The 21448-nt window shown below is 35.4% G+C and overlaps 2 protein-coding genes across 2 annotated transcripts; one reads left to right on the top strand and one right to left on the bottom strand.

Moving 5' to 3' along the window:
• Nucleotides 1–12775: 12775 nt before the first annotated feature.
• Nucleotides 12776–17176, top strand: LOC108479408 (uncharacterized). The gene is made up of 6 exons (XM_017781984.2): nt 12776–13187; nt 13413–13554; nt 13711–14325; nt 14984–15476; nt 16025–16106; nt 16669–17176. The coding sequence occupies exons 1-6, from the start codon at nt 13158–13160 to the stop codon at nt 16867–16869; spliced, it is 1563 nt and encodes a 520-aa protein (XP_017637473.1). The 5' UTR covers nt 12776–13157; the 3' UTR covers nt 16870–17176.
• Nucleotides 17120–20205, bottom strand: LOC108479409 (uncharacterized). The gene is made up of 5 exons (XM_017781985.2): nt 19606–20205; nt 18730–18864; nt 17896–17952; nt 17613–17747; nt 17120–17480 (listed from the first exon to the last, which is right to left on the bottom strand). The coding sequence occupies exons 1-5, from the start codon at nt 19903–19905 to the stop codon at nt 17415–17417; spliced, it is 693 nt and encodes a 230-aa protein (XP_017637474.1). The 5' UTR covers nt 19906–20205; the 3' UTR covers nt 17120–17414.
• Nucleotides 20206–21448: the final 1243 nt, after the last annotated feature.

Here is a 21448-nt window from a genome sequence, read left to right as displayed (position 1 = left end):
CATAGAATTTCTTCATGAAACTTTCACACAAGCATGCATACATATCATGGACCTCATAATAATCATAAAATCATTATTTCTATCTCGAATTTGTGGTCTCGAAACCAAAGTTCCGAATAGGCCCTATTTCGGGATGTTATAACTCCCCCCTTTAGGGATTTTCGTTGGTAAAAAGGTTTGGGTACTGTTTCCTCATAGCCTCCTTTGGCCCCCATATAGCTTCTTCAACCCCATGTCTTTGACATAGGACCTTCACAAGAGCAATACTTTTGTTTCTCAATTGCTTGACTTCTCGAGCCAAGATCTTAACCAGTTCCTCACCGTAAGTCATATCTGGTCGAATTTCAACCTCTGTTGGTGTAATCACATGTGAAGGATCAGATCTATACCAATGGAACATAGACACATGAAATACATCGTGAATCTTTTCCAACTCAGGCAGCAAGGCCAATCGATAAGCAACAAGCCCTATCCTTTCAGTAATCTCATACGGTCCTATAAAATGAGGACTCAACTTGCCTTTTCTACCAAATCTCAAAACCTTTTTCCATGGAGACACTTTCAAGAATACTTTATCACCGACCTGATACTCAATTTCCTTTCTTTTCAAGTCCGCATACGACTTTTGTCTATCCTATGCTGCTTTCAAACAATCGCGAATTACCTTCACCTTTTCTTCGATTTCCTTAACCAAATTAATTTCATGAATCTTATTCTCCTTAAGTTCAGTCCAGTATAAAGGTGTACGACATTTACATCCATATAATGTGTCATAAGGTGCCATCTTCAAGCTCGATTGATAACTATTATTGTAAGCAAATTCGACTAAGAGTAGATAATTTTCCCAACTACCTTGGAACTTAAGAACACAACATCTAAGCATATCTTCAAGTGTCTAAATTACTCTTTTGGATTGCCCATCGGTCTGTGGGTGAAAAGCGGTAATAAAGTTCAGTTTCGTGCCCAAAGCCTCTTGCAACTTTTTCTAAAATCGTAAAGTGAACCTCGGATCTCTATCCGAAATAATTGAAAAAGGTACTCCGTGAAGTCTTACAATTTTAGAAACATACAATTCAGCCAACTTATCAAGTGAAAAATCAGTGTGTACCGGTATAAAATGGGTCGATTTAGTCAACATGTCAACTACAATCCATACAGCATCTTTCTTTCTTGGTGTCAATGGAAAACCTGTCACAAAATCCATAGTAATTGGTCCCATTTCTATTCGGGAACCAAAATAGGTTGAAGTAAACTTGAAGGTACCTAGTGTTCAGCTTTTACTTGCTGAAAAATCATACACCTCGATACAAACTCGGATATATCTCTTTTCATGCCGTTCTACCAATACATTTTCTTTAAATTATTGTACATTTTTTTGCTACCCGGGTTAACTGACATACACCTGTTATGAGCTTCATGCAAAATAATCTAAATCAACTCAGTATTCTTCGAAACACAAATTCTACCATGGAACCTCAAACAACCATTAGAGTCTTTCTGAAAATCTAGTTCACTGTTCAACTCACACTGAGCTTTCTTTGCTTGCAACTCTTTATCAACTTTCTGAGCATCACAAATCTATTGTAGAAAAGTCAATCTAGCCCTCAACTCTGCCAGAATTACACCATCATCGGACAGGGTCAGCCGCGTGTTCATAGCTCTCAAGGCAAATAAAGACTTCCTGCTCAGGGCATCAGCAATCACAGTTGCCTTACCAGGGTGATAATCTATCACAAGCTCATAGTCTTCTAACAATTTAAGCCATCTTCATTGCCTTAAATTCAAGTCCTTTTGGGTCATCAGATACTTAAAACTTTTTTTATCTGTATAGACATGGCATTTCTCCCCAAATAGATAATGTCGCCAAATCTTCAAAAAAAATACAATGGCAGCCAACTCTAGATCATGTGTTGGATATTTCTTCTCATGGGGCTTCAATTGTCGTGAAGCATAAGCTACTACTTTACCCTCTTGCATAAGCACACAACCCAATCCATAAAAGGATGCATCACTGTAAATCACAAATTCTTTCCCTGATTCCGGTTGTACTAACACTGGTGCCTCGGTCAATAATATTTTCAATTTCTCAAAACTCTGCTGACATTTTCTGACCACTCAAACTTGACATCTTTTTGAAGTAATCTCGTCATAAGAGTGGCTAGCATAGAGAATCCTTTCACAAAACATCTGTAGTAACCAGTAAAACCTAAAAAGCTCCTAACTACAGTTACATTCCGTGGTGGCTTCCATTCAACAATAGCAGAAATCTTATTATGATCAACTCAAATACCATCACTTGAAACAATGTGGCCTAAGAATCAGACCTCTCGAAGCTAAAACTCACTTTTATTAAACTTAGCATACAACTGTTTATCCTTCAAAGTCTGCAAAATAGTTCTCAAGTGTTCGGCATGCTCTGCCTCATCTCTAGAATATATCAGAATATCATCGATGAATACCACAACAAACTTGTCCAAATATGGCCGAAATATTCGGTTCATTAAATCCATAAACACAGCTGGAGCATTTGTTAATCCAAATGGCATAACAAGAAATTCATAGTGGCCATACCTCGTTCTAAAAGCAGTCTTAGGTACATCTAACTCATTAACTCGTAACTAGTAATATCCGGACCTCAAATCTACCTTAGAGAGCCATGTCACTCCTTTCAATTGTTCGAACAGGTCATCAATCCTTAGCAGGGGGTACTTATTTTTAATTGTCACCTTATTGAGTTGTTGGTAGTCAATGCATAATCTCATGGAACCATCCTTCTTTTCCACAAATAACATAGAAGCACCCAATGGCCAAAAAACTTAGTCTCACAAAACCTTTGTCAGTCAACTCTTGCAACTGTGACTTCAATTCTTTCAGCTCAGTCAGGGCCATCTTGTACGAAGCAATAGAAATAGGTACCGTCCCTAGCATTAACTCAATACTAAATTCAACTTCTCTAATTAGAGGCAAACCTAGCAATTCCTCCGGAAATACATCCGCATACTCGCATACAACTGGCACTAATTCAATTTTCAATTCGGATTCCTTTGTATTCAATATGTATGCCAAATAAGCTTCATACCCTTTTCTCATACATTTTTTAGCAGACATTGAAGAAATCACAATTGGCGACTTATCTGCATCATCTGATTCAACTCGAAGAATCTCACTATTTTCACATTTCAATTCAATAACTTTCTGTCTACAATTCAATATAGCATCATTTAGTGTCAACCAATCCATACCCAGTATGACATCAAATTCATCAAACGAAAACAAATCAAGTCGGTCGGAAAATAATGACCTCTAATCATTAAATGGCATTTCTTACATACTTTATCAACTATCACATGCTTTCCTAACGGGTTTGACACCTTAATCATAAATTCTGTAGACTCAACAGGTATATTCATGCTAGATACCAATTTCATACACACATACGAATGAGTAGAGCCAGGGTCTATCAAAGCAATAACATTAGTATCGTAAAGAGAGAAAATACTAGTGATCACATCAGGAGAAGTTACATCTTCACGTGCGCGTATGGCATTGGCTCTGGCTAAAGCTCTAGCTTCTGACCTCACTGCTGTATCTCTTGTCATATTTTTGCTACCAAACCCATTCCCGGCATTTCTCGAGGGTCTTCCCTTAGAAGCTATGCCACTCGGTCTTGGATTCTGAAATCTTTCTTTCTCTACCATCTCGGGACAGTCTTTAATATAGTGGTCTAGAGAACCACATCTAAAATAAGATTTGTCACTCACCCTAAAGTTGCCGGAATTACGTCTACCATATTGTTTGCATTCTATTTTGAAAGGTTTAGCGTTACCCACACTTGCCATAGATGTAGCCTGAGATCTAAAACCCGAATTTTGCTTTCTACGGTTCCTGTATGAATGTCCAGCTAACACATGTAAACGAGAGTACATCTCTCTAGATTTCTCAAACTGAGATGGAAATGACTTACTCGTGTGTCTCTTTTTTGTATTTTTAGCCTCGGACTCGGCTTTCCTCTTTTCTTTAATCAGTTATTCAACTTTACAAGCCCGTTCGATGAGTACTACAAATTACTTCAACTCAAGAATACCTACTAACGTCTTGATATCCTCATTAAGTCCATCTTCAAACCTTCTACACATTTTAGCCTCGGAGGATACACACTCCCAAGCGTACTTGCTGAGTATGACGAATTCTCTTTCATATTCATTAACTGTCATACGACCCTGTTTCAAATCCAAAAATTCCTTACGCTTCTGGTCGATGAACCGTTCACTAATATACTTCTTTCGAAATTCCTCTTGAAATAATTTCCAAGTAACCCTCTTTGAGGGTACCACAGATATCAGCATTCCCTACCATTGATATGTTGCATCTCTCAATAAAGATATGGAACATTTTAAGCATTACTCGGGTGTACAAGATAATTCATCAAATACCCGTATCGAATTTTCTAACCAGAACTTTGCCCTCTCCGGGTCGTCATTGGCATTTACCCTAAATTCCTCAGCACCTTACTTTTGAATTTTTTCAATTGGTGTTCTAGAGAATCTCATAAAATCTATACCTTGAGGCATCATAGGTGTAGGTTGAGGATTTGGAGGAGGTGGGGGAGGTTGAGCATTTGTGTTCGTTCGAATGAACTCCGTGTACCAGGAATTCAGCATGTAGAGAAAGGCTTTTTTGCCTCCTTCTCCTCCACTAACAATCTTAGGTCTATTATCGAATGGCACTGCTCCTTCAGTGGGAGCAAGTGCATTACTTTCTACATCATCCGCCACTGCTCTATCGGGATCCATTAGCTATATGAAAACACATTTTAAAATTGTCAAGAGTTATCACACTATCATAAAATATGTATGGCATGTATAGCTAGACTCGAACACATGCTACGTAGTTTGAGAACTAAATAAATCGTAGCTCTGATACTATTAAATGTAACACCCCTTACTAGTGTCCAACGCCGAGACAGGAAACGAGGCATTACTGGACTTATACTCAGACATTCATGCAAAATTGGACTATAAAATTTTTCTTCAAATCAATTTCATTCATACATACACAATTCATCCCTTACATGGGCCTACGAGACCCAAAATATACATCGGGGGTGGTTAGAGACTACACTGAGAACTTTCAAAAAACTTTGGACAACTTATCAATTTTATTATTTTAGAGAGTCACACGCCCGTGGGGGTAGGCCGTATGGTCACACACGCCCGTGTCCTCAACCCTTGTAACTCTCTGACTATGACATTATCATCACACTAATGTCTCACGGCCATACCATACGCTCGTGTGTCCAGACCGTGTGGTACATTAAAAATAAATGAATTCTTCATAAAATGGTGTAGACTTCACATGGCCAGAGCACACGCCCGTATGGGTAGGCCGTGTCTCTCACACGGCCAAGACACAAGCCCATGTCTTAGCCCGTGCGTTTACTACTGGGCATACAGACTTGTAAAACTAGGGTACAGGGGACACACGGCTATGCAACACGCCCATGGCGGTAGACTGTGTGTCACATACGGCCTAGACATATGCCCGTGTGTCTACCCATGTGGACAATTTAGAGACTATTTTCTAAGCCAATTGCCACCCTCACTCATCCACATTCTCAAACATGTTTCATAGCATGCAACATAGCATATTTAAACACTCAATATCCAATGCCATGGCATTTTCATGCCTTCGAAATATCATCCTAAAGCACATACAATTAGTCACACCATTCAGAGGCATTCCACACCAATTTCATGCATAACCAAATTTGTTATCCAAATTCCATAATACATATTCATGACCATGATTATCTTACGCCATTAAGTCATTTCTTATCCTCTAGCATCTAATCCATACTTCATCATACATTCACTAAGTAATAACATATCACATCATCAAGGCATTAGCACATGCATGAATGGGTAATTAGATACAGCCCAATAATCAAATATACACATGGCCATTACAAAATGAATCATCAATATTAGAGGCCTTTACATTTGTCCAAATTAGCATGACACATATCACAAAATAACCAAGTTCCATATACATGCCATACTCAAGTTATCAAATGCGCTATACGCAATATTCTTTTGATAGTGTGATCGAATACTCTGACAGCTTTCGATCCCCGAGCTAGCTTGGCGAAACAACAAAGGATGGAAAGGAAAGGGGGTAAACATTAAAGCTTAGTAAGTCCACATGCAAATAATATGCAATGATAGTAAGCAATCATCACACAAGACATAATAACATAACCATAAAGATTATTCATCATTCAAGCATTTTGACTTATTTATCAAGTGTTTATATATATATATACTTTCTCAACACAATTCATCCTTTATCAAGGCATTGCTCATGAGTTTATCATACATACATGTACTTACCCATAGTATATCATATGATTATACCTTCTTTAACATGCCCTCATTGGGACTTTCATCACCTCATCCATTGCATTACCCGTTGAACACTCAGAATACTATTGGATACATGGAAAACTTGCACATAAGTGCCACATATACATACATAGCCAAAAGCTACCTCATAACATGTAACGCTCGCGAAGGAGTTACTCACAAGCCTGCTTATATAAGCTATCGGTCAAGGTGTAACTACACGGGCTACTCACATAAGCTATCAGGTATCCGAACCACTCAGGACTACCAAGCCACTGGTAGGACACACAAGACCAGTACCCGAAACCAAATTACATGTCTCTCATACATCATGAACTCAAACCACTCAATGAGTTCAGAGGTCACATATATATATCACAAACCCAGACCGCTTAATGAGTTCGGATTTCTTAATTCCTAGTGACATGTCACTTGTATCCTAGACTATTCCTAAAGTTCAAACAGGGTTTCCTTGCTTGTCGCATCACTGTCGAACTTACTCGTAATGTCGTTTACGATATCCATAATACCAACCATGTACTCATGGAATTTCAAGGCATATAATTCATGATAGCAAATAAGCATTTAAAACATGTAATACATCACATTATTTACACATGAACTTACCTCGGTACAAAATGACGATAATCGAGCCTATTCATCGAAAACTTTATTCTTCCCTAGATCAAGACCCGTATCATGGTTTTCTTAATCTATAATGTCAAATTTATCTTGTTTAACAATCACATTGTCCAAATCAATCCATAATTTATACTTTGATGAAATTACCTTTTTACCCTTAACTTTTCACTTATTTATAATTTAGTCCCCAGGCTCGTAAAATGAAATGCATGCATTTTCTTTGTTACCCAATCCTAGCCGAATTTTCCTTGTACTCATAACAGCCCATATTTTCATAAAAATTATATTTTTATCACTTATTTTACACCTTTTTCAATTTAGTCCTTTTTAGTGGTTTTCATGAAAAATCATCTGGTGAAAGATGTTTATCACACACTAAACTCTCATATTCCTCCATAAATCATAAAAATACATGCATGTCACACATGGGTAAATTTTCATACATAAACCCTACTTCAAAATAAGGGTGGAAATAGGTAAATCAAGCTACGAGGACTTCAGAAATGTAAAGAACATTAAAAACAGGGTAGGGAACACTTACTATTGAGCTTGAAAAGATGAACAAAACCCTAGCTATGGCTCCTTGAAATTTTTGGCAATGGGGGAGGAAGATGGACACAAATTTTGACTTATTTTCCCTTTTTATTCTTTTATTTACCAAATGACCAAAATGCCCTTAAGGCCTTTCTTTCAAATATTTTCTATACATGTCTATTTTGTCCAAACTTTTAGAAATTGGTCAAATTTCTAATTAATACCTTCTAATTTATAATCTAAATCAATTTCATTCTATAGAACACATGTTTTGCATCTTATTCAATTTGGTCCCTAAAGTTCAATTAGACATTTTATGCATAGAATTTCTTTATGAAACTTTCACATAAGCATGCATATATTATGGACCTCATAATAATCATAAAATCATTATTTCTATCTCAGATTTGTGGTCTCAAAACTAATGTTCCGACTAGGTCCTATTTCGGGATTTTACAGTAATATCTTAATCTAGCTATCTCAGGGATTAATTTGTAAAGTTATTAAAGTATTAGGGTTTTTCCATGGATGAGTATAGTTTAATTTTGAAGTTTTATGGTAGAAAATGAAAGGTTGTTGTTAAATAAACAACTTTTGTAAAGAGAATTTTGATGAAATTATGATTTTGGGACTAAATTGAAAAGATGAAAAAAATTATGGAAAAATTAGAAATTTTGTGTATTGGGCTGCTATTAATATGTATGAAAATCGGTTAGGCATGGAATAACGATTAAATTGAATGAATTTCATTTTCCGAGCCTTGGGATAAAATCGTAATTAATTAAAAGTATAAGGGAAAAATAGTAATTTTGCCAATGATGTGTGTTGGATTGAACTGAATATGAATTTTATTAAATTGAGTTAAATTCATTCGTATAGATCCGGATAGACCTAATATGGAGTTAGATCGAGGAAAAGAAAAAGTATCAGATTAGTAGCCTTTGTATCTACGAACACTTGTCGAGGTAAGTTCGTATAACTAAATTGTATATTTGTATGATTTGAATTGAACATTGTTGTATGGGTGATTTGTATAAAATGCCATGTATATTATTGATCACATATCCGACAAGTACCAAGTTCCGTTTGAACCTTAAAAATTCGAATGATACAAATGACATATCATTAGGGTTCCCAGATTGATTGTGGTCCTACATGTGTTGCGGACACACCACAGCTCTTATGAGCATCCCGATATTTGGCTCTCACGAGATTCCCGATTAATGGCTCTCATGAGCTTCCCGATAATTGGCTCGCATGAGCTTCTCGATGTAAAGCTCACATGAGCTTCCAGTTATATGGCTCAAAGAGCTTTCCGTTTACATGCTCGTATGGGCATACCTGTATATAAATTGATGAATTATAGATTTGTACACCTTGTGCGTACTACCTATGTATCCAACGATATTTTACATGGTTCAATGGGCTAAATTCTGATATGAGAAAATATAAGTTCGAAACGAACTATTACTCGTATATACGTGAAGTACATGGAAATGATATTACTTGATATACTGAAGCATGAAATGATTGTTACATGTATATGGAACTTGCTTGATGACTTTGTTCATCCATGATGATGGGCTATTATATGTGCTTACATGGCTAACGTGTTGAAGATATGTGTTTAGGATTTTGGCCAAGTTGATTGGAATATGCTTTGTATGCTTACCTTAAATGTCAATGAATGGTAAGTAAAATTCCATGTTATACGAACTTACTACGCTTAAATGCTTACTCTATTTTATTTTCCCTATTTTTTAGTAATTCAGAAGCTTAATTTGGTTGGAAGCTGGTCAGAGTTATTTCACACTATCCATCGGCTTATTTTGGTATATATAGTAAATCAATTTTGGTTATAATGGCATTTATAGGTTAACTTGGCCATTGACGACATATAAATGTTTTGATGAAACTAGACATTTAAATGGCTTGTGTTCGTATATTTTGATGGGTATATAAGTGGTTTTATCATGTTTGAAGTGTGAGTTTGATTATGCATATATATGCATTTGGTTATCTAGATAAATATGAATATTTGGTTGACATGTCTTTAAATTGTCATTTGAGGTGCTTAAGATCACCTTGGTTGTATGTGGTAATATGTCATGTTTAAGACATGATTGTTTTGATTGATTTGTTATGGTTTGATGATGTCCAAAAATGTAGATTTAGGTGGATGACAAATTATGTGAGAAATATGGCTAGGAAAATGGCCTATTTTTGTCCACACGGGTGTGTGTCTCAGCCATGTGTAACACACGGCCAAGTGATACGGCCGTGTGTTCCCTATATCTTAAATTAGCACAAAACAGAATGCTCACATGGCCTAGCACACGGACGTGTGGCTTGGTCGTGTGACCCAAGTCAGAAAGTACATAAGTTTGGACACGGGTTGAGACATGACCGTGTGTCCCTACTTCGAATGCCCACACGGCTTCAACACGAGCATGTCTCTTGACCGTGTGAGACACACTACCTGGCCATACGAGCGTGTGTCCCCTGCACTTTTGAAAAATTTTAATGTTCTCCAAAAATTCTTTAAGCACCCAATTTAGTCCCGACTTGTTTCTAATATCTATTTTAGGCCTCGAGGGCTCACATAAGGGACATTATGCTTGATTTCGATTGGTTTCTGATATGAATGCTATATGATATGAAATATCTGTTTATTTGTTCTGTAAATTTTGGTAATGCTCTGTAACCCTGTTTCAGCGATGGATACGGGTAAGGGGTGTTACAATAATAAAGCTAACTAAAGATATTATGGGCTTGGGCAAAAAAATGAGGCCTGTTTAAAAAACAGGTCGGACCTCGGGTAAGGCTTTTTAGCTCGAGCCTAGCCCAGCCCGAACATGAAAACAAAAAAAAAACCTGTTGTTTTTTTACTTTTTTTATTTTCTTGCAATTTTCTTGTTGTTTTTTTCAGTATTTTGCTACCATTTCACAATTATGTTGCTACTATTTTGTTGTTATCATTTGGATATTGTATAACTCTTGTTTTATTGTTAATTTTGTTATTATTTTACACATTTACTTGTTAAGTTACATTTATCTTAGTGTTATTTAAGTATGCATATTTTTTAATTTATTTCTAATTTATTGGGAAGTATTTATTTTAATATTTTAATATTTTTGATGTATTATATTTTTAAAAATTATAAAAAATTAATATAGGCGAGTAAGGTCGAGCTCGATTTTAGTATTTTTATTTGGATCGAGTTTAGACAAAATTTTAAACTCATTTTTTAAGCTGGACCGAGCCTGAGCATAGTAAATAAGCTTAATTTTTTTGTTGAGCCCAACTTAGTCCATGAATACTTTTATGACTTGACTTAACTGATACTCTGACTTAACTAACTCTAACGCATTTGACTTTAACATTTTTTTTTTCATTTCATTCCCTTGAATTTAATAAAAGATATGGAAGTCAATCTGATAAAAATCAATTTCCTCCTCCCAAATAGAAATTTGTTCTATTTGACATTTATGCAAGGTGTATCATTTGAGTTTTTTTTTTTTTTAATTTGATAAAAAAAAACCAATTTTTTCCTCTCCAAACAACTATTTAGCCTCAAATTTGAATATTTTCTTCCTCTTCTTAGAGATGATTAGAGGATACCGTGACTCTTGGTAAATGTATGATTTTTTGTAGTGTAATATTTCTATTAATTTTTAAGCTATAATCTAGTGTATTATAAGTGAGTTTGAGATTTATAAATGTCAGCATCCATCAGCCACTGACACTTTATGGGCGGTGGGGGAAAAGAAAATGTTTGTACATGAATGGGGACTGTTTCCAATTTGACTGTTGTTAATTCAACATCACAGATCCGTCTCTTAAGCAACTTTCTTGCATCAAATACAAATTGGCTTTGACTGAACTGATTCCATTCAAAAAGTGATAGAAAGAGACAACCTTCTTTACTATATATATATATATATAAATAGATACACCTTTCACTTTTTATTTTGAGATAATATAAATTTTGGCTCTTAAATTTGGTAAATAAATTTATATTTGTTTTGAATTTTTTTGTCTATTATGATTTCTGAATTTGAAAATCATTAATGACCATTTAAAAATTATATGACTTTTGACTCATAACCTTAACAATTAAGTTCACTCTGGTACCTATATTTTTTATTTTGTTTATTTTAAACTTGAAGATGAGATCTATTTTGATTCTTAAACTTGAAAAAGTTAAAATTTTGATGATGTGATATTTTAAAATTATGTCATGTCATCACTTAAAAAAATAGGTAATGATTTGTTATAAACTTAGAATGACATATTCAATGTTTTAATAACTGAATCAATGATTGAACAGTTTAGATCATCAGTTCTCAATTCAACCAGTTCAACCGTAAGACCAACAATAATGAAATAAATAATTAAAAACTCATAATAATCTAAAAAATCAAGTAAAACCGATTTTATCTTTCTTTTTTAATTTTTTTTAGATTTTTAAGAATTTTTAATTATTTATTTAATTATTGTTGGTTCGACAGTTGAATACATCGAACTGGTTAAATCGAGAACTGGTGGTCTAACGTGTTCAACATGAATTTGGTTATTAAACATTGAATATGGCATTCTAATATTGTTCTAAATCATCATCTAAAAATCTTTTATTTTTCAAACTCAAAATGCAACGTCATCAAAGTTTTAAATTTTTCAAATTCATGAATCAAAAAAGTATAGATACCAAAGTGAACCTAATTTTCAAGTTTAGAAACCAACGTGAACCTATTTGCTAAGTTTAATGGCCAAAGCTTACATTATCCTTTTTTTTCACGATAATTAACAAAATAAACTTAAATAAATAATTATTTTTATAATAATAAAAATTCCATGGACTTACCAAATTCAAAAAGAAAAAGTTACACTATCCCTTTGACTCCCTCGTGAATTTAGGATTCAAAGATACACTCCTTTAAATTACTGATATAAATTTTAATTATTTTTAAAATTCTAAATATTATTATTTTATTTCCTAACTCTCTAATTTCATCCTTATTCATTATAAATAATTATTTAACAAATGTACTATATTTTAAAAGATTATGGTATAATATAAATTATAATATTCATTAGGTGAATGTAGTATTTGATTGGAATTTATTTGACTATTATAACCATAATATTTTCAAATCTAGTTTTTTGTTTTTCTTCGACCAAATATAATTTTATACAGCTATTTTCTTTAGAAAAATATTGGTCAGAGACGGGTATCCAAGGCTCATTATCCGGTAAAAATATTTTAAAAAAGTAATCATTTTTGTAACTTTTCTTCCTCTGAATCTGTCCATGGCATCCAAGGTTCACGAATTTAAACTCAAAGCATACAATTATTAAATAATAGGAGGTTATTTATTTCTAGTAATTTTGTCAGTTTATAGGGCGAAAGAGAGACATATCACTTCAATTCCCTTACTGGACAGTTCTTCAGCTCTCAAGCAACAAGCATGGTGTAGTAATAATAATAATAGCGATGCTGCCAGTTCAGTGATTCTAGCTTCCGTTTCTATGTTTTATCTGCGGAGTGTAATATTGAAAGTAAATCAGTTTTCATTTTCATGGATTACGAAAGAATCCAAAAGCCTCAGGTACTTATGCTTCTCGCAATCTCTCTTTTCTTTTTTTTTTATTTTTATTCTTAATGCCTTTCTCTTCGCCCTATGCTCCGTTCCTTTGTTATTTTTGGGAAAGTAAGAAAGCAAGCAAGAAATAGAGGAAGATGAGATTTCATTTTCAAATTTTCTTTTACTGATCCGTTGCTTAAATCCATTTATTACTGAACAAAAGAAAAAAAAAATTGTGAAAATCCGTAGGGTGGTGGTGGATTTTCCCCTGCTAAGCTACGGACTATGCTCCTAGGAGTAGAAAAGAAAAGAAAACAAGAAGAAGAAGAAGAACAAGTTGAATCTTCAATAGATTTAAGATCTGAACTTTCTCACCTTGATGACGATTCAGGTATCTTTATTTTATTTGTTTATTTACTTATTTTTTGCTTTTATTGATGTATATTTGAGAATAGATTCAGAAAGAAGAAAGAAAAAAGGAAAAGTTGAAGAGAATGGAAAGAGTGTGGAAACTGTTGATTTTTATGTTTAATTTCTTTTTCTGCAGGGAAAAGTGGCTCTGATAGTTGCAAAGATGTAGATGTGGTGAGTGTTCTTCCAGAATGTTCCACTTCTACAACAGCTAGTTCTACAGTTGCTATGCAAAATGGTAACGAGCGAAGATCAAAGGATCATTCTTTAGGCACTGCTCAAAACCGGTTCATTGAGGATCATCCTGGTTTAGATTATGATAGTGGGCATGACAACATGAGTGTGTCCTCATCGATCTTTGAGTTTCAGAAGACTGAACGAGCACCGCAAAGGGTTCCCCTTGGGCCGTTTTCTAAGCCTGCTCCATCGAAATGGGATGACGCTCAGAAATGGATAGCCAGCCCTACTGCAAATCGGCCGAAGACAGGGCAGGGTGGGCAAGGGGTGGGATCAAGAAAAGGAGGTACTTTTGGTTACGGGAGGCAATCGTCTACTAAGGTGGTCATTGAAGTTCCAGATCAAAGGATGGTTGCTTTCGAAGAACCGGATACAAAATGGATTGATACTAATCATGCTAAGAAGGATGATGGGCTGCAGAAGTTTGTTAATTGGGAGAGTGATCCATACCCAGTTGTGGATTCATATGGGAAGCCTGTACTAATGATCCAGAACTCTGTTGCTGAGTCAGCTAGTAAGGATTAAATTTATTTTATGTTCGAAGTAGTCTTAGTTACATTTGCACGTTTCTTTTGAAAAATTAGCCTTCATATTCATAATTATCATGTCCACTCATGCTTTTAATCAAAGAATTAGCCCCTATTGAGCACTTATCATGTTAAAACTTGGAAATTTTGTGTTGTCATCAATTAGGCATAATTGCTATTGGTCTTGCACTAGAAGTTTACTGCAATTAGTAATGTATGATTAATTTTTGGCTGATTGAAACCGATATTATTTGAGGGTAGCCTTCTATTTAAATCTTTCGTGCATAAGAAGGAAGTTCCTTCATGTTACTGATAGTATTGGGGGTATTATTTTCCCTTTAGTCGACTTTGTGTGGTTAGTTTTTATACTTTCAAGTAAATGTGCAGTTGGTTTTTCTGCCGCAAGAACATAATCTCAGCTCTGACCCTTTTGATAAACTTGGAAATTTTCACACAAAGAGCAGATATGGTGAACTTGCAGCTTTGCTGTTTGAATGAAGTGCTAAAACTTAACTGCCAGTATGCATGCCTTAATTTATTTAAAAAAATCAACTCAACTTCTATGCATCAAAAGCGTCTAACATGAAGCTGCCTTAGTAATTTGCAATGCACTAATTAAGAAATTAATTGTTGATTTATTTGCAGTTAGTCTTAGCCAGCATGATTCATCAATATCGATACATAGTGCTACGACGTTTATTCCTCCTCCCTCAACAGCTAGATCAGTATCCATGAGAGATATGGGCACTGAAATGACTCCTATTGCTAGCCAAGAACCTTCAAGGAATGGAACTCCTGTGCGGTCAACAACACCAATTCGGAGCCCAAATTCATCGAGGCCATCAACTCCCACCAGAGCTGTACTTTCTACATCTCCAGAAAATTCACGTAAAGACCACTTAGATCTAAACAGAGATTTGTCAGAGAAGGAGCTCCAAATGAAAACAAGGAGAGAAATTATGGTTCTTGGGGCCCAGTTGGGTAAAACAAACATCGCAGCATGGGCTAGCAAAGAGGAAGAGGATAAGGATGCATCCACTTCACTGAAAATTGTAGCACCAGAACAACCATCTAAGAGTGTCATTGAAACCCGTGCAGCAGCATGGGAGGAAGCAGAGAAAGCCAAGTACATGGCCAGGTATTTTCATTCTAAATAATTGTCAATGCCTTTTCAATCCCTTTTTCTTTGTTTTGAAGCTTTTGGTTTTGTTATGAAGCTGAAATGTTGATCCTAAGCATACAACTTAGTATTGAATGAGAAAACTGGCATGAAATCGATCTGTTGATTTGACAAGCTTTAGAACGATACTATTTGTCACCAACCACAAAACCTATGTATGGTAATTTATCTGAAGGAATTATTTATGTTATGTCTTGTCACTCGGTGCCTGGACATGTACAGAACAGTATCTGAAGGAATTATTAATGTTATGAGGCACTATTTCTAGTAATTTCTCTGTAGGAACTATTGATGTCATGTCTTGTCACTCGGTGTATGGACATGTACAGAAGATATAAGTTCCCATGGATGCACTTATTGTAGGATTTTTATGGAATAATTCTTATGTTTTTGGAATATTGACAAGACTATTCATATACAAAAATCTGCCTACCACTTACTGGTAGGTTTTTAGTTAACACTCATCCGCAACTTGAATTGTAAAGTTATGAGGCACTTTCATCCAGGTTCAAACGTGAAGAAATGAAAATTCAAGCATGGGAGAACCATCAAAAAGCAAAAACTGAGGCTGAGATGAGGAAGATTGAGGTATTATGTAGCATTTTATTTATTTGTTTGTGTCATGGTCATTTCTCTATTGCCTAATCCTTAAGTTAATAAAATCAACTGTCTATCCATGGTCTTTCTCCATATGGTCTTGGAGATTCAGGGTTTTGTGATTAGAACCGCGGCATAGAGTTGAATGAAAATTCGAGGGTGATTATATGGATTCAAAGTTCAAAACTATGAATATCAATTAAGATTGAAAAACAGGCAAGCTGTGTGGAACAATCAGTTAAGTACCCAAGTTCTTCTGGGTTACCCTCTGTTAGCTTAATCTCAAGCTAAGCTTGGCTTATGCATTAAATAACCCGATTGACCTCAGCCACACTATTTTCCAAGTTCCTAAGCTTAGGCAATTGATTATCCTCAATGCCCTCTTAACCCGTATATTCCATATATAGATCCATGACTAGCATTATAAAAAATTAGTGGTCTATGAGTAATTTGCAGTTGCTACATCATACATTCTGAAGATACTGGGACGACATTCTATTGCTAATATGTTGATATGAATTCATATACTGACTGTGTATGGTATGGCTTTAAGGTTGAGGTTGAAAGGATGAGAGGGCGTGCTCATGATAAGCTCATGAATAAACTAGCCGCTGCAAGGCACAAGGCAGAAGAGAAGCGTGCAGAAGCAGAAGCCAAGCGAAACAGACAAGCTGCAGAAACTGAGCAACAAGCCGACTATATTCGAAGAACCGGCCGAGTACCCTATTTTCGTTGCTGGAGTTGGTGCTCCTAAAAGAAATCAGATTTTTTCCATTCAGATTGATCTGCTCTACCTACAAAGCTGTTTTTTGCTTATCCCAACTTCTATTAAAATGCCGTTTCCAGGTATTCATCACTTTTGTTCACTTGCACATTGAAAATATCATACTCAGGATTCCAATCTGTAAATCTAAGCTTTTGTAGCAACCCTGACAAACTGATCAAAGCTAAAAATGCTGAGGGTAGAAGGTTATGGTGATTGAAATTTAAAAATCCTTCAGGGATTTGTTGTATGAATTGTTTATTAATTGGATCAATTACAAGTTCCAAATATTCCCAAATGTCTTGGATGCTTTAAGCTATATCAAAATTTAGGGTTTTGAGTAATATTTTAAGTACACTACCTGTTTATATATAACATGAGTTCTTGTAGATGAGAAGTAAATAAAGAAAAAGCATGGGATAATGCGTGTATGAGTTGAGACTGAGTGCAGCAAATAGATGTTATTATCCTCCATCCATATCAGTTGATGATGATAATAATGCTGTTGTATTGTAATGGCGGCAGAACAATCTTGCCTACTTGTAAATCCATTCATTTGCACGACCTCCAGTCTCGTCCATGTCAATAAATATGCTCACTGCCTGCAAGCATTCATTAATATTAAAAAAATACCAACCTAACCATCAGTATATGAATGAATGAATGCCAACGGTGATGTAAATCCAACTGCACCACATATCGAAATATCCATTGGACTCCAACCAAGACCCTACCTTCCCTATTCGAGGCCGCTCTTTCAGCTTGGCCAAGCTGTTTCGAATGTGGGAGACTGCTCCCCAACATTTCAATGTGTTGGCCACATCATCAAGCCTTAGGAGATATTCTTCTTCAGTCAGGGGAAATGATCTCTTCACACAAAAGGGAAAGATGAACTTAGAACATGAACATAATGTAATAATAAAAAGACAGATGCTGGCAAGGCTACTCGCATCTCGTACACTAGTACAAAGCTATTAGTGTATTTCCAAGGCACAAATCTGTAGCTCAAAAAAATACCTGCTCCATATACTTCCACATAACATTCAGTGCAAGGAGATTTCTTCCCATGAACTCCTAAATTAAGGTAAGCAAAAAGGTTAACTCTTTTAAGTGATGGAATAAAAATCTCAAGCAAACACAAAATAGCATCTGCATAAAATGTTAACCCAATCGCAATAGCATTATACTGAATGAAACTTTAGAATTAGCTCTCAAAGATACAAAACTGGTGTCAAGTTAGCCGTATTGTATTCTGTAATAAGAAAGTCTAAATAATGGTCTTTTTTTGGACTAAAACCTCTGGTGGCCAGTAGACATATTGGGCCCTGATTAAATCCAAAGTCAAACCGAGTCGGATCCCTAAACAGGGAGTAAAACTCTACTAGATTTATTTTCTTTATCCACAACACTTGAACCCCAAACCTTATATACAAAAAAAGGAAAAAACATTTATTTTCTTTATCCACAACACTTGAACCCCAAACCTTACATAAGGATACCACTCGATCCAACTAGCATTGGTAATTCTAGATCATATCAAGTTAAGCAATATACAAAAAGAGGAAAAAAAACAAATGTTCAATAACATATCAATGTTTAATCTGCTATTGCTTTCAAAAATACATTGCCGGATCCCTATAATTAAGAGAGTTTTTCACATAGCTGACATTGGAACTTCATATTATCCATTGAAGCTTGACTCTTGAAATAAATCATTATAAAGGACATTCTTTTACCCCATTAGAGAAGCTAATTAATTTTCAGCAGATAGTTTCAAATGCAATGCAGAAAAGGGATTAGAAAAAGTAAAAGTAATCTAATAAAGCCATCCTCTCATTTAGGAACGTGTACCTTCTTTATCAGTTGAACATCATAAGACCTGCCATATTTGTTCCTAATAAGAGTTGCAAGGTCTAAGCCACTAAAGGTGGAATCATCTGTGCCAACTATTCGTTCAAGGTTTTCCCGAAGTATATCGCTGTTTGTCTGAGACAATTACAAAAGAGAAATATATAAACGAAAATAACCATAAAATGCATTAGGATCTTGAATGTAAGAAGAAAAACTTGGAAAGAAACTTTGTCCACAAAGAAAAATCCAAAAAGGAATATAACAAGAATCCACAAAATTACCAATCAAGAAGGTAAGAAGCAAATAAATTCATATCAAAATAGACATACAGATGCTACCTGACCCAACCAGCAGAAACAAATATGTTCAACAACCGAAATCAAGAACCCAACAGCCTGAAATCAGACCTTGACACAAAGGAAGTAACCGTACAAGTTACAACCCGTAAGCTGACCTGGTTCACCAAATTGCCACCTCTATTAATACTTCTTTTTACTGTTTATAAACCAATATTAAAAGATAACACTACCCATCGCAAATTCTATTAATACATGCTCCTCAAAGTGTGCGCCAACTCTTTAGCATCGCACGGTTTCGCCTGTTCACACACTCCTGCAGTGCTCACATTCTGTGAAGCAGTCACAACTCTCAGAAAAGTTGAGAGCAATAACAGGCAGAGTAGGGAGACAAAATCCCAACCAGAGACAATAACTGATGTACTGAGAGTACAATACACCCCCCAACAAACATAGTTAAATGAGACCCAACATACAAATTCAATGAAACATGTCTGTGTTCATTTCAAAGGCGTCATCCCAATAAAAAAAAAGGAGTGTTTTTCATTTAATTTAATTAAAAAGAGAAGATGAAGCGTACTCCTTGGTTTTCGCTTTGTGAAGATTCTTTCTGTCCATTCCCATCCTCAGCATCACCCGAATCAGCGCCACCATCATCGACGGCGCCGGAAAAGATAGGACCACATCTCCCACGACTTTGAGAGGAAGTAGCAGCAAAGTATTGAGCCTGACCCCGGGAAAAACTAAACCCACCGAGATGAAAATATGGACCACAACATCTGAGTCCTGGAGGCTTATGAAATCTTCCCCTGCTGCTGCAAACGTGTTCCGACACTCCAACCGACCAATTACAACAGTGAGTCGATATAAAGCTTGTCATTATTTACCCTGTAAAATTTACCCAAATTCCCAAAAGCTTTAAAGGGAAGGCAAGTGAAGATGAGAGAAGGAACCTGGTAACTGTGAAGGAGAAACCTCAGTCAAAAAAATGAAATGGGATTAGAGAGAGAGAGAGTGGCATTGGCAAATGGCAATGTTTTGTTGAGTAAAGGAAAGAAATGTGGTAATGGATGAGGATAGCGTGCAATCTAATATCTTTGCTTCCCCCACTCAATAAATCAACGCCGTTTTGCCTTTCCCTCGCAAACAAAAAATGGGTTCCTTTGGAATTTTCTTTAGCAATTATCTCCCCACCCCCGAAAAAAAAATTATTTTTTTTTCTTATTCTTTTTGTTTGAAAAAAAATTAAGAGAAGTTTGAAGACCATATTTATAAATAAATGTGAGAAAAGGAAACAAAATGATAATTAAATAATTGAGAATCACTTGTGCTATCCCTTAACTTGGGTTGAGCCAAAATAATTTTTTAATAGTTAGATGCCTTTTATTTAAATTATATGTAATTTTAATTTTTATGATGTAACTTAGAATAATAAAATTAATTTAGAAGTTCTATATAATTTTTAAAAATATCATAGGAAAGTTATTGATTAATTCTTATTTGAAAAATATTTTTCTAAAATTATTATAAAAAGGACTTTAAAATTTTACTAAATGATATTCAGAAGGAATAGAATGAAGTTAACTTTGTAAAAATAAACCCAAACATAAAAAAATAATCTGAAAAACCTGAGAATCAAATTGGAATGAACTAAATTATTATGAACAATTTAAAATTTTCAAAAAAACTCGACCAAACCAAACTCAATAAATTGGGTACTTATTTGCGAGTTTCTATTATCCATGGTAGGGTCTCTCGCAAGAGTTATGCTTCCATTGTGGATAGAGTGATGAAGGAACTCTGAGATTGGAAAGGTAAGGTGCTCTCCCCGTTGGGACGAGACGACGACACTTCTTCAATCCACCACATCCCTCTTTGCTTGATGTAGTCATCACTTCTTCCAGTTTCCACATATAAGCAACTTGATATACTTAATATAACCATGATCATTTAGTTAATTGGGAACAAGTTTGTTACCCAAAGAATACAAGGGGACTGAGAATGCAAAAAGCTAGGCAATGCTTGCTAAGTGAAGCTGGCATTTATTCTGGAAGCAAGATTTGTTATGGTGTCGTTGCAAATACTTGAATGTGAAACCGAGAGCAATTGCTTTTTTGACATGGCGCTGATTGTTGAAAGCTAGAGAGGGAGTGTTCAATGGATGGAAATGGAGAATCAAGTTCGGTTTTGGCATGGTTGGTAGGTTGGCAAGACGTCTTTCAAGAAATAAATACAAGTGCTAGAGATTGACAATGGTTTGGAGACAGTGTCGACCTATATAGATGAGAACTGGGACTGGAATTTAGAGATCTTTTAACTAATCAGATTTTGTCAGACATCGTCCCATTGTCACTTCTTGTAGGGAGCGAGGCTTAAGATTCATGTTGTCGGGGCCTAGGGAGTTGGATAAATTTTCATTGATA

The sequence above is a fragment of the Gossypium arboreum genome, chromosome 1 (assembly GCF_025698485.1).
Source record: "Gossypium arboreum isolate Shixiya-1 chromosome 1, ASM2569848v2, whole genome shotgun sequence".
Lineage (NCBI taxonomy): Eukaryota > Viridiplantae > Streptophyta > Magnoliopsida > Malvales > Malvaceae > Gossypium > Gossypium arboreum.
Note: the sequence above shows the minus strand (reverse complement) of the source record. Positions and strands in the feature narration are given on the sequence as shown.

Coding starts and splice junctions, on each gene's coding strand:
- LOC108479408 (XM_017781984.2), top strand. CDS start 13,158: ATGGATTACGAAAGAATCCAAAAGCCTCAG. Junction 13,188..13,412: donor AAAGAATCCAAAAGCCTCAG/GTACTTATGCTT, acceptor GAAAATCCGTAG/GGTGGTGGTGGATTTTCCCC. Junction 15,477..16,024: donor AAAGCCAAGTACATGGCCAG/GTATTTTCATTC, acceptor ACTTTCATCCAG/GTTCAAACGTGAAGAAATGA.
- LOC108479409 (XM_017781985.2), bottom strand. CDS start 19,905: ATGACAAGCTTTATATCGACTCACTGTTGTAATTGGTCGGTTGGAGTG. Junction 18,865..19,605: donor CACAAAGCGAAAACCAAGGA/GTACGCTTCATC, acceptor TAATTGTCTCAG/ACAAACAGCGATATACTTCG. Junction 17,953..18,729: donor ATGTTCAACTGATAAAGAAG/GTACACGTTCCT, acceptor ACCTTAATTTAG/GAGTTCATGGGAAGAAATCT.